Source organism: Carassius gibelio, chromosome B10 (assembly GCF_023724105.1).
Source record: "Carassius gibelio isolate Cgi1373 ecotype wild population from Czech Republic chromosome B10, carGib1.2-hapl.c, whole genome shotgun sequence".
Lineage (NCBI taxonomy): Eukaryota > Metazoa > Chordata > Actinopteri > Cypriniformes > Cyprinidae > Carassius > Carassius gibelio.
In genome coordinates this window covers 14,117,265-14,129,971 of record NC_068405.1, presented here as the reverse complement: position 1 = coordinate 14,129,971, position 12,707 = coordinate 14,117,265, and the positions used below count along the sequence as shown (strand labels likewise).

General features: G+C 40.2%; 1 protein-coding gene across 2 annotated transcripts in view; it reads left to right on the top strand.

The window, feature by feature from the left end:
• Positions 1-12,707, top strand: part of tiam1a (TIAM Rac1 associated GEF 1a) — a 47,986-nt gene that overhangs the window by 15,802 nt on the left and 19,477 nt on the right. For both annotated transcript variants that reach the window (XM_052567354.1, XM_052567353.1), the window contains exons 2-11: positions 771-863; positions 2,040-2,982; positions 3,818-4,298; positions 4,814-4,986; positions 5,499-5,723; positions 6,389-6,574; positions 8,604-8,750; positions 8,908-8,982; positions 10,464-10,634; positions 12,325-12,429. In XM_052567354.1, the coding sequence (XP_052423314.1) occupies positions 2,050-2,982; positions 3,818-4,298; positions 4,814-4,986; positions 5,499-5,723; positions 6,389-6,574; positions 8,604-8,750; positions 8,908-8,982; positions 10,464-10,634; positions 12,325-12,429 (2,496 nt within the window). In that variant the 5' untranslated portion in view covers positions 771-863; positions 2,040-2,049. The remainder of the gene's footprint in view (positions 1-770; positions 864-2,039; positions 2,983-3,817; positions 4,299-4,813; positions 4,987-5,498; positions 5,724-6,388; positions 6,575-8,603; positions 8,751-8,907; positions 8,983-10,463; positions 10,635-12,324; positions 12,430-12,707) is intronic.

Below are 12,707 nucleotides of genomic sequence, written 5' to 3'. Positions count from 1 at the left end.
ATGTGATCCAGAAACATACACACTGACCCCAACAAACACATGGGCACATGCTTCTGTTACACACAATGCTTTGAATGACAAACCCTCTGGCAGTCAGTAAAAACCAGGTTTGTGTGGTTTTTATGCATGTAAACGTTGCTAGATTTTCGCCAACGCTGTCTTAGTCAAAAGAGCTCATCTCATGATTCTAGATATGGCTTGAATATGTCCTTCTATACAAGTCCAATGTTTTGTAATGACAGGGAATCCTTTTCCTTTATTTCTATCTCCTGCTTAGTGGAACAGTGACCGTGCCATTCTGAGACTAATCCATAAAGTGTGCTTCAAGTGTGTAGTCTGAACCATCGTCTCATATTTATACCTGCTGCAGTATGGATATGAGACTTTCTCTCTGCTCTTCTCTCTGGATTAGACCAAATTAGGTCAGACTAGCATTGAAGAACATATAACTTCAGCTTTAAGAATTCTGCTGGGAAGCCATAATTACTGTATTGTTGGCTAAAGGAAATGAGACGAATCTCAGAAAATGATTCCTCTTGTTCAGCAGAGAGGGTGTGAGAAGTATTGTTGTATTAATGTTATGCATGTTTTTGTGACCGCACCTTGGAACAGGTGAGCTGTCATGTTCTCATATGTGTCTTGTAATCCACCCTTTGCATACTTAGAAACCCAAAACTTTATTTATGAACAGCTATCCAAGCTATCCTTGTGTCTAGACTTAATCTTCCACTGTTCCTTTGTTTAAAATCTGTGTTATGTTTCTTTTCCAGAGAAAACTGCCTTAAGGCTGATCAGGACCATGAGGTCAATAAATAGGAACATGGCTGTCTTGAAATGCATCTGATCCACTGGTTCTGCCTCAGGTACTACTGCCGATCTTATATACAATGATGTCATGTACTAACACAATGGAATCATGGTTTTGAGGCAGCTCAAAAACTTGTGAGCTACCTCGCTGCCAACTGCAGCAATTTAGTTCATTAGCATGTTGCTAAGTTAACGATATGATATTCTAAAAAGCACTCATAAATATTGGGCAAAATGATCCAATTAATTACTACTTTCAGTAACATAATTTGGTTAAAACATCATTGAATCAAGTATTTAAAGTTATTAGTAATCAGTGTTTCTCTCACCTAGCTTAGCATCTGGAATACATTTTTTTCCCAAACTCATCACAGTGGGAATTAGAACAAGAACATTGTGGGATTGGCTGTTATTGCTTGTGCAAACTAGGTATCGTGAGAAATTACGAGGCCGGATGATTAACTCTGGGCAGCTTTCATGTCAGGAGTGTGCCCATGATGCCTAAAAATGCTGCTTCTAAAAGTTTTGGAACAGACCAAATATCTCTCATGACTATTTTTTTTTTTTTACGTGCCACAGTGATTTAATAAAAATAACGCTATAAACTGTACACAGTGGATTTCTATAATGATTTCCTGTTTCTTTCTTAGGACTAATTTGTCTGAATGTTGCCCTAATTGAACCGTTCCAACAATTTCAAGAGGTTATAGCTGAGATACACAAATGGTGAACTCTCTAATGGAGGTCATTTTAAAAATCCTCTGATGCTCCCACCACAGGGGGTTGAGAGGTTTCACATCTCACTCCTTTACTCACTCTCTCGCTTTGTGTCTTTGTGTGCGTCAGAGATATTTCTGGCATTAGGCTCTGGGCACATGCTATTCAGCTCTCACTTTTAGAGATGGTGAGACTAAATTTCTCTTCTGTAGGCAGATCAGCTTTTATTCGGTTGCTTTGTCTTTCAGCACTGTAAATACATTTACCCTCTTATATGAACTTAGCAGGTATGTTGCTTTGGAGCTGCATGAGTCTTTTATGGTCTCTAAAGTAAAAAGCATATCTGGAAGAATGTGGTGTTTGCTGGTCTGTCAGGTTTGAGAGCCCCAATACTTGCTAATCTATCTTTTAAATGTCACACAGGCATGTACAGGCATCTTGCTAGTGATTGGTAGTTCTTCATCTGTGTAGACAGTGACATGTCCTATTTCTAACCCATGTTGTGTCTTCCACAGACGTTAAACAATGGGAAACATAGAGAGCCAAAATGGTGACCACGCCTACTACGGTGAGGGGCAGGGCCATCTCTCACGAAAGCACATGACCCGATCACTTCGCATCTCTAACAAGCAGTCTCGACGATCACGTCATGCCTCATCCAGCAAGGCTGAACACCGCAACTCTGAGACCAGCACAAAATCAAGCAGCACCCCTTCCATTCCACAATCCCTGAGTGAAAATGGCCTGGAACCTTTCAATGAGAAGAATGCGTTGGAGGGCTATAGAGGCACCATTTGGGTGGATAAGATGGCCATGAACTTGCGGCCGATGTCCTTCCACGACAACATGGGGGATCCTACCACCACACCAGGCTCTGAAGACGGAGTGGAGTTGGACACAGTGGTGGCAGACAATTGTGATTATGAAGGACTTTTCACAGGTGAGGACACGTATCTTCAGAGGACCAGAGATGGTCCTCGGGAAGGCGGCAGCTTTATGAAGAAGCGCTCCAAATCTGCTGACATGTGGAGAGAGGATTCCATGGAGTTTTCCTTGTCGGATCTAAGCCAAGAGCATCTGACAAGCACAGAGGAGATTATAGGGACAAATGAGGAAGAAGACAAAGGCTTCACCAACTGTGGAGGTCGCCGTCGCACCTCCAGCCCACGGACACTTGAGAGTCACTCAGGAGAGAGAGCCAACTCTTTAGACGAACTTTGCACACAGAGGCTACCTCCTCTTCGTGGCTCCCACCATCTCTATAATGGTCACAATCCTGAGAGGAAGCAGGGGGGTGTAATGAACGGTGAGATCTTGTCTCCTGCGGAGGAGGAAGGGAACGCATATGGAGCATACACTCTTCCTTGTCGTCGTTCTCACTGCCTGTCGGAAGGACGCTCCAATCACCAGACTACCATCTGCTCACGTATGCAGGGACGGCGGGCACAAACAACGCATGTGAGTTATGCTCTGACTCATGGTTTTTCCAAATCATCTGAAAATAAAGACAGGCAGTGATTTATCTGCAGTATCTCCAGATTATTAAGAATCGTGTTTTTTGACCACTTTGCCTACTTCCGAGCTTCTCAATTTATCTATTGTCGTCCATTTATTTTAGAACCTAGTTGGTAGTTTTTAAGTAGCTAACCCAACAAATGGACAAAGAGCAATAGAATTATGGGATTCTCTAAGAAAACTCTTTTAATTTAAAATCTCCTCTACTTTTAGCTCTAATAAAATGTGAAAGATAAAACCCTCTAGGGTCTCTAAAACTAAATTCAGATAGCTTTTAACTTTCGTGATTGTGCATTATTGATGTGATCTGAACTGTCTGTGTTTGCCAAAGAGCTTCCGACTTTGAATGGTCTCACAGGACAATTCAGATGTTCCCTGAGTCATGTTCATACCTTTTGACAGCTACATTGGACACCTGCTCAGTGTTTTTAAAATATGATACTCTGCATGATCTACCTGTGAGGAACTTCAGTGTTTCTGTGTCGGCAAAGGGAAGCTGCACTTTCTTGTCTTCCTCTTTCTGTTCCTCTTTTATGCACAGGTAAACAAGTAGAGAACAAGTACAGATTAGTTTCTTTCTTTGTACCTGTCAAAAGAAGAAAGAAAAAGAGCCATTTAGCAGCTCAATGGAAGATAGTTTCCATTACAATTTTTATGAAATGTCACACTATTGTTTAGGGTGAAATTCTGAGAGGGAATTCTTGTTTGGAGGATGTAGCCGTAACTGTAGAGGGAGTGACGTCTTTCATCTCCAGTAACCTATTCTGTTTGCATGAAGGATATCACGGCCGGTGAGGGCAGCGAGTATGGAGACAGCGGTATTGACGGAGGCGCAGCTGAAGTCGAGCATTCCTCACGCCGTTGCAAGGCAATGTCTGCGTCCTTCTCTGTCTACTCTACTGCTAGCGGAAGCATCTTTGCGGGAAGTGACAGCGGCAGTAGCAGCGGAGGTGGAGGAGACCGGGAACGTCAACCGGGTGGAGATCAAGGCGTTTACGAGAACTTCCGTCAGGAGCTGGACTTGAACTCCCGGCAGACATGGGATTGCCTCGAAGAGGCAGTTTCGGCTGCTAGCGATGAGAGGAGCAGTGGAACGCTAAGCTCCATTTACCCCTCAGACATTCTAATTAGCACGGTGCAGGGCACTGTGCGGAAGGCCGGCCTGCTGGCTGTGAAGAACTTCCTGGGCCACAAAAAGAATAAGAGGGTGGAGCCAGCAGCGAAAAGGAAATGGAAACAGTACTGGGTATCACTCAAAGGTGATATGTTTGGAATAGCATAGTGCTACTTGCTATTTCTGATTTATCCTTAAAGTCTTTCCATGTTACTCAGAAAAAGGTGGAAATAATGAATACGTTGTGCATTGTTAACCTGGATGACCTCTTACATTTGAATGTGATGCATTTTACATTTTGCAACTCCTTGACCCCGCACCAGTTACAAAATATCATGCACCTGCTATTTCTCACCAGGGTAAACACATCAAACCCTAATACATTTATTTTCATATTCTGAGCTTTTGATTCAGACGGTTTCATGTTCGTAGTCTTGCCATGGGTATTCAATCACAATCTAATTTAATGCTCTGGGCAGTTTCTTACTGAAATTGTTAATGTAAAAAGAACACAGAATAGCATCTGAGACAATACAGTTTACAAAAAATTTGTCATCAAACTTTCCTATTTTTATTGGTGTAGATTAATCAAATCCTTAAACTTGTTTTACATTCACAGTTCCATGTTTTCTTATCTTCCTTTTCACTTTATCCTCCAAGGATGCACTCTGTTTTTTTACGAAACGGATGGACGTTCAGGGATTGACCACAACAGCATCCACAAACATGCAGTCTGGGTGGAGAACAGCATTGTTCAGGCTGTCCCAGAACATCCCAAGAAAGACTTTGTGTTTTGTCTGAGCAATGCACTGGGAGATGCCTTCCTCTTCCAGGTAGGACAGTCTGAATCTCGAAAGATTAATATTCAAGTGATTCCAGTGACTCCTATCAACTTGAATTCTTCAGGGGAGCATTTAAAGCCATTGATTATTTTTTTGTCCTCACATTTATGACAACAGTTGATATAGAATTGTACCGCACCAATGCTCATGGTCCAATGTATCATTCGAAACTACTGAACAGTGTTTCTGAATTTCTGTGTGTCTCAGTGACATTTTATTCTGTGACAGCTGACAACATCCTGCTTACCAGGTGACATTCTTAAAGGTTAACGCGTCAGGCCCAACAGTCAAATCTACGTGATTGTCATTTGGTGCTGAAAGAATCTCCGTGTTGCTATTTTGTTTAAATTATATTATATTAATAGTGATGTTTATAACCTTACGTATATATAAGGAGTACCAGTTTTTAAATACTTTGCCTTCACGTTTTGCTCATTGTGGACAAACTTCCATTGGGCATTCTATAGTGATAAGAACTGATGTTCTCTTTCACTTCTTTTTAGACATCAGGTCAAACCGAGCTGGAAAACTGGATAACCGCGATCCACTCAGCCTGCGCCGCAGCCGTCGCCCGTCAGCACCACCGCGAGGACACCGTACGATTGCTGCGCTCAGAGATCAAGAAGCTTGAACAAAAGATCGACATGGATGAGAAAATGAAGAAGATGGGCGAAATGCAGCTCTCTGCCGTCACTGATGGGAAGAAGAGGAAGACTATCCTAGAGCAGGTATGAACATACTGCATATGAATTTCTGATTTTCTGATGATTTTAAATCGTGCTCATTATCGGAGAGTCAGTGGTGTCTAGAATTATGTTTAAGTACTGGTGAGACTTGTTTGCCACTGGTTCCTCCAAAAATAATGCCATAAATAAAGCAAGCTTTGCCTTAGGACTTTTAACTTATTCAACTTCACCTATAAACACACCCTGATGAAATTGTCATTCAATAATTGCTTAATTTGTTTACTAGGACACGTCTCACAGATGTGGTGTTTCTGACATGTCTGATGCTACCGTGTATTTTTGCATTGTCTGTTTAATCTCTAACTGACGTGATTTGATTGATATTACATAAAAGTTGAGTGTAAGTATGTGTCTGTTCACTTATTGTGTATGTGATGTACTCGTCTGTTTGTGCGGAGGTGGGCTTACTCCTCCATGGTCTCTGAATAGACTCAGGTCATGCTGGCTTGGAGGAGGCCTGCTGACTAATGATTTATCCCAGCGTCCTCCACCAGTAAACAAAACTGTATTAAAAACACTGCCCACACTCTAATAGTCAGCAGCTTTGGGGCCGTCATCAGTGTGCGAACGCAGAAAACAACAAGTGCAGAGCATGTTAAAATACTGACAAAACAGACGATTTTAGATCTTTCTTTCTTGTTGTTCAGATATTCCTCTGGGAGCAGAATTTGGAGCAGTTTCATATGGACTTGTTCCGGTATCGCTGTTACCTGTCCAGCCTGCAAGGCGGCGAGCTTCCAAATCCAAAACGCCTACTCGCCGTTGCTTCCCGCCCCACCAAACTGTCCATGGGTCGTCTTGGCATTTTTTCAGTATCATCATTCCATGCCCTGGTATGAAATACACACATACATACAAACCTCCACGCTCTCAAAACACTCAATATCAGTGCATTATTCCCTATTTCTCTCTGTTTCGCACACTTACTCCTTTCATTCACACTCTCAAGCATGTTTAGTTAATATTCACTTCATTTTAATCCACTCCACGAGAACCGGGTGAGCTTTGAGCCGCCTGCCAGCCTGTTCTTGGCCTGAGTCCTAACAGAAACTGCATAACAAAACATGCTGTCACCATCGTGTTTTTCTCATTCCTGTGGTTCAGCAGAGAACGTACAGAATGGCGTAATATGCAGCCAGAGGAGTGCAACTGTCACCTCGAGAGTCACAGTGAGGCGTGGAAATAAAACTTCCATTTAATTGCGTAACTCATTGAGTTCCAAAAATCAAAACCAAGATTGACGGAAAATCTTTGACGTTTTAAGTCATGAAAAAGGGAGTGTTTCGTCAATGGCACTCAAGCAGTTCAATAACTGTCTTTGTGAAACTTCCTTTTAGCTATTTTGACACTTAGTCACTAACCTTAAACTTTAAACGTCTTTATAAAAGTTCATTTCTATTTTCTTCTGTGTTCTAAAATATAATACAATTCACAGAGTTTTGTCTTGTTCTGCAGATGTCCCCTAAACTTTTAAGATTTTATGTCTATGCAAACATGTGGTCTGATTACTAAGGATATCCTTTATGAATTTTGTGGCACTAACATTTATTATCCCAGAAATGAGAATGTGGTTTCATGTTGGCATGTGAACAGAACATTTTCACACCATGGCAGTTGAGAAGCAGTATACTGCTTCTGAAATGAGTCATGGGGTCTGACCCCATCTTTCCCATCACTGATCTTTATTTGAAACCTAAAGGCAAAGGGATGTATTTCCCCCCTTCTCTTTCCTGATCTTTTCTCACAGTGTCACTGAGGGCATTTGTAATCAATGAAAGCTAAAACCTCTAGGCATAATAAAGGTCTGTTCACAACAACAACAATAACTATAATTGTATCAGCATCTACACCACTGTGAGCTGCAGTTATGAGAAAAACATTGATGAAAAAAAAAAACATTGTGAGAGCAATTCCAACAGTTATTATAGTTGTGGATATATTCTCAAAGAATTATAGAAATACTTACAATTATTAAAACTTTATAGTAGTGCTGTCAAACGATAAATCACATAAAAAATAACAGTTTTAGTTTATATAGTATATATGTGTATTGTGTATATTTATAACATATTTATAAAATATTTAATAATAATTAAATAATATTTTGTAAATAAAAACATTCAATTTGAATTTGATTAATTGTTTGACAGCACTTTAAAGCTATCCTTAATGTGAATGGCCCTCAGGAGTTATTCATTTAATTAAATCTATGTTTCGTGTGTCACTTAAATGTTAAGAAGGTGAAGTGACATTCAGCCAAGTATGGTGACCCATACTCAGAATTTGTGCTCTGCATTTAACCCATCCGAAATGCACACACACAGAGCAGTGAACACACACACACACACACTGTGAGCACACACCCGGAGCAGTGGGCAGCCATTTATGCTGCAGCGCCCGGGGAGCAGTTGGGGGTTCGATGCCTTGCTCAAGGGCACCTAAGTCATGGTATTGAAGGTAGAGAGAGAACTGTACATGCACTCCCCCCACCCACAATTCCATCCGGCCCGAGACTAGAACCCACAACCCTTCGATTGGGAGTCCAACCCTCTAACCATTAGGCCACGACTTCCCCATTTTTAAATATTAATGTTTATTGTACAATCATGGGATTAGTGAAATATTTAAAGGTACTGTTCATTTACTCACTCTCATGTTGCTCCAAAGCCAGACAAATCCAAAAGGAGATGTTTTGAACAATGTTCATGCTGCACTTTTCCCATTTTCATTTTTGGGTGAGCTATTCCTTTAAAGGTTTCCTCCATAGTGACAAATGCTAAATGGTTTAAAATTATCATCACATGTGCTTGAAACTATCTTAGATGTTTATTGACTTTGTGTATGCGGGTTTGTGTCGGACAGGTGGCAGCAAGGACGGATGGGGGAATTCAGAGACGTACCCAGGCCCTGTCACGTTCCTCCAGTAAACGAAAGAGCCGGTTCTCCTCTCTATGGGGTCTGGACACTACCTCAAAAAAGAAAACCAAAGGCAGACCCAGCATCAACCAGGTTCACATCAACCAGACATTATATACATGTGTTCAATAGAACAAATCACTCTTTATTTTTCATACAATTTGCAATGGTTATTTTTTTATGTGCTATAAGTGCATTAAAATAACTTCATATATGGTGGGTTCCGACTGAAGGTTTTGTCTCACCTCAGGTGTTCGTAGACGGTGAAGAGTCGATTAAGAGGAATCTCGAGCACATGTTTGAGGACTCTGGAAAGGAGATGCTGGTGAGGAGGACACTAACACTTCCCAGCATGCTTTGCATAATTAAAACTGTCAAAGAGAATCCTTACAGAGGCAGATCACTTAAGAACTGAGATGTAAGGGCTGTATGGAGCTCCCAAAGGGAGCTGGAAAGAGCTAGAGAGAGTTAAGACACCCAAGCTGGGCTGTAGGGCCTCTGGGAGAAGCGGCGGGAGGCCCGGGCTCCTCTTCCATTAAGAGCCAGCAGAGGAGGCAGATGGCGGGTGTTTTGGGAGGGGAGCGTATGCACGTGTGAGTGACAGAATGTTGGAGTGTTTAATGTATTGTCTGCATGTGTTTGCCAGTATGTGAGTGTTTAAGTCCCTCTGACCCATTTCCCGCTCTCCTTCACCATGTGTGGGCTTGCTGTCTCTCCATGATGGGGGACCACCATCGCAGCTACTCTGCGGGCAGATTGTTGAGGGGAAGGGGGGGTACTAGGCTGTCACCCGATAGTGTGGGATAAGCTATCTGAGCCAGGCAGCATGCCGTCACTGACAGCAGGCCAGACCAGCTGACAGACCCAAGAGCCCTCGAAAGACCCACAATGAACAGCCCAGCCGGTACACGTCAGCTCATCGATCACCCGCCAGACGTCTAACAGTGCCGTTGTCAGACAGAGGCGCTGATTATTGTGTGGGGCTTGCACATTGCTGTGCTTGGATGCCAGGTTAATTAGTCTCTGATTAGATATCATCACAGTGTCTGCTGCATCGATCCAGACAGCTCTGCTTAAGTGTGATAAGGCCGATTTGTGCAAATATAACCGCAAAACTGACACCTTTAAATCTGCATTTAGTGGTTTGTCTAAAATCTTCTTGTGGTATTCATTTTTCTTACACATTTACATTATTGATGTACATTCCTGGTTTGATTGTGCATGCTTCATTAGTAGAGATAATTTAAAGCTATTTGGCTTCTTGTTATTATTAACCAGAGTTGGGTATAACATGTTACAAAGAAACACATTACTGTAATCTAATTACTTTTCCTGGTAACGCAGTAAAGTAATGCGTTGCATTTTAAATGTAATTTGATTACAGTTACAGTTACAGTTATGTTACGTTTTTGATACTGAAAGTATAGGTTATAAAAATAATACTTTTTTTTCTGTCAATATTAAATTAATTAAAGAACTATGAGTTTCTCTTTGTAGTGCATTTTTGTAGGTTTGATAATTTAAAAGTAAAGTAAACTTGAAAGTAAAGTAATTAGTAATCTGATTACTTTTTAAATGCAGTAATCAGTAATGTAATGGAAAAACTATTTTAAAGAAGTCATTAGTCATTTGTAGTGGATTGCTTTTTTTTAAGTAACTTACCCAACACTGATATTAACCAATCAATCCAAGATTAAAATATTAGTAAAAATATTAGTAAAACATTTTAATGGAATGGTATTTTAATACCAATGCATGTTATGCTGACACTAAGTACCTTCCTAAATAATTTGTTTCTTTTAACAGAAGGACCAAGAAGGTTTGGTGAAAAGTCTTGACCAACACAAGACGGACAGTGACGTTTGGGTACCTGACTATCTCACGCCATCCTGGGTCTCTTTACCTGATGATCGGCCTGTGTTGGCTATCATACAGCCAGGCGATTCAGCCATGGAGGCCCTGGAGGCACTGTGCAGGGTAAATATCATGTATACAAACCTATTCAAATCAAATACATTTCATTGAGAATAATTAAATTAAGTTCAGGTAACTAAATTGTTTATTCTTCATATTGTCCATTCAATGTCACATCGAACCACATTGCTGTGACAAGATTAGCATAATATGACCACACCCACTTAAACTTTCCCTCCAAAAAGTTTAATTACAGAAATATATATCAATCCAGAAAAAGTAGTTCCCACATGATTTGTTTTTGAACCCTGATATAATGGTCATCTGAAACTTGTTGACTGGTGGTTGTCTGTCGTCTTGCATGTGTCATCTTTTGTTCTGAGGCGGTAGCTCACATTAGCCACAGATACGTCAGCTGTGCCCTGTGTTTCTTTAGCAAACAATATCCCAGTTTCACTATGCCATCATCTTGCAGCCCACTAGCAACAATGAACAGGAAATGTAACACCTTAAACACACTTCGATATCATAAAAGAGTAATCTTATGATTTGTCCACGGCTAACATCTCATGTAACTCATTTCTTGAAAACACAAAGCTCACCCTCCCATCCTTTCAGGTTTGAAAGTTCTAGAACTTACTATTTCCCAAGGCAAACGGCTAAAGTGTCTAAAATTATTTCTTCTTGCGGTTATCTTCCTGTTATCATTCTGCTGCAGTAGCTCTCGGCCTCTTTCCTTGTCCGTTCTCAGCTGCTATCACTGCAGGGTGTTCTAGAATGCTCTTATCCACCGTTCTCATAAATTTGTCCTCAAGCATTTGTGTAGAGAACACAGAACTCACTTCCCGTTCACACTTGGATGCCAGTGGAGCAATCACACTTCAGTTACTCTGTCCGGTGTTTCAATTTATGAGTCGTCTACATGCATATTTTTAGATAGTCTGTAACAGCATATAATGAAACATATAGAATTATAAATAAATTATCCTGTAAAGTGGCCAAACTAAATCACAGAAATGGTTTTCTGTCAAGTCTTGAAATAAAATATGAACCAATTCACACTGGCAAATATAACATTTAATGTCCGTTGTCATGGATTTTCTTAGCATTTAAAACCGGTCGTAAGTAACTTCAGCTGATTAAATGCTGAGGTTTATTGCTGAATGTAAATAGTTTTTTGATATTTATTCAGACATCCTTGTTTGTTAATCTTCTTTTTATACAGCTCTCTGGAATACTTTATTCCGGTTGGTCAGCAGCATTCTGTAGTCAAATATATTTGTATAATAAATTCTAAACAGTACTGTATACATTATATGACAATTACATAAGTGCACTAACTTCATGTCTTGTATCAACTCATGGTCTATTTCTTCTCACACACCATAATTTAATTTCAAATCAATATTTTATGATGTTTTGTTTATTACTTATTTAGTAAGTAACCCTCTTGTAAGTTGGATATTGTACAGTCAGCCATTGTTAAATACATACAGAGCATATATTTGTTTAGTGCTAAGTATAATATAATTTCCGTATTTTTCAGTGTTTAATATTTTATATATATTTTATAGAAAGCATCTATAAACATAATGCATAATTTTGTTAATATTATATTTTATTTGTTAATGTTTTTATTTATTTTAAGTAACTAAATTAACTAAATATTTGTACAGTTTAATTTTAGTTAACTATAATGATCCTAAGCAATTTTATACATTTTCCTCTCTTTTTTTCCTTTTTTTTTTTACAGACTTACAGACTGGAACTTTCCAAGCACTATATACGGCTGAAGTTCCTCATTGAGAATCAAGTGCAATTGTACGTCCCCAAGCCTGAGGAGGACCTCTGTGACCTGGTAAGTCCAGCAAAAAAGGCCTGTCAGCGGCCACACGTGTCCTGGACAGCTAAGAGCGTTTAGCGGTCACAGACGCAGCATGGGGTGAATTTATTAGACTGTGACTCTGCAATGCGCTGCAGATAGAATAAAATTTTGAGTTCTGACTGCGATGTAGGTTAAAGTGAGTCTAAACTCTCAGACCGCATTGAGGAGAGGCTGCTGCATATGTTATGAATTATGTAGAAGATGCATGTACTGCATAATGCAGTCTGAATAGTTCTTTTACCCCTTAGCTT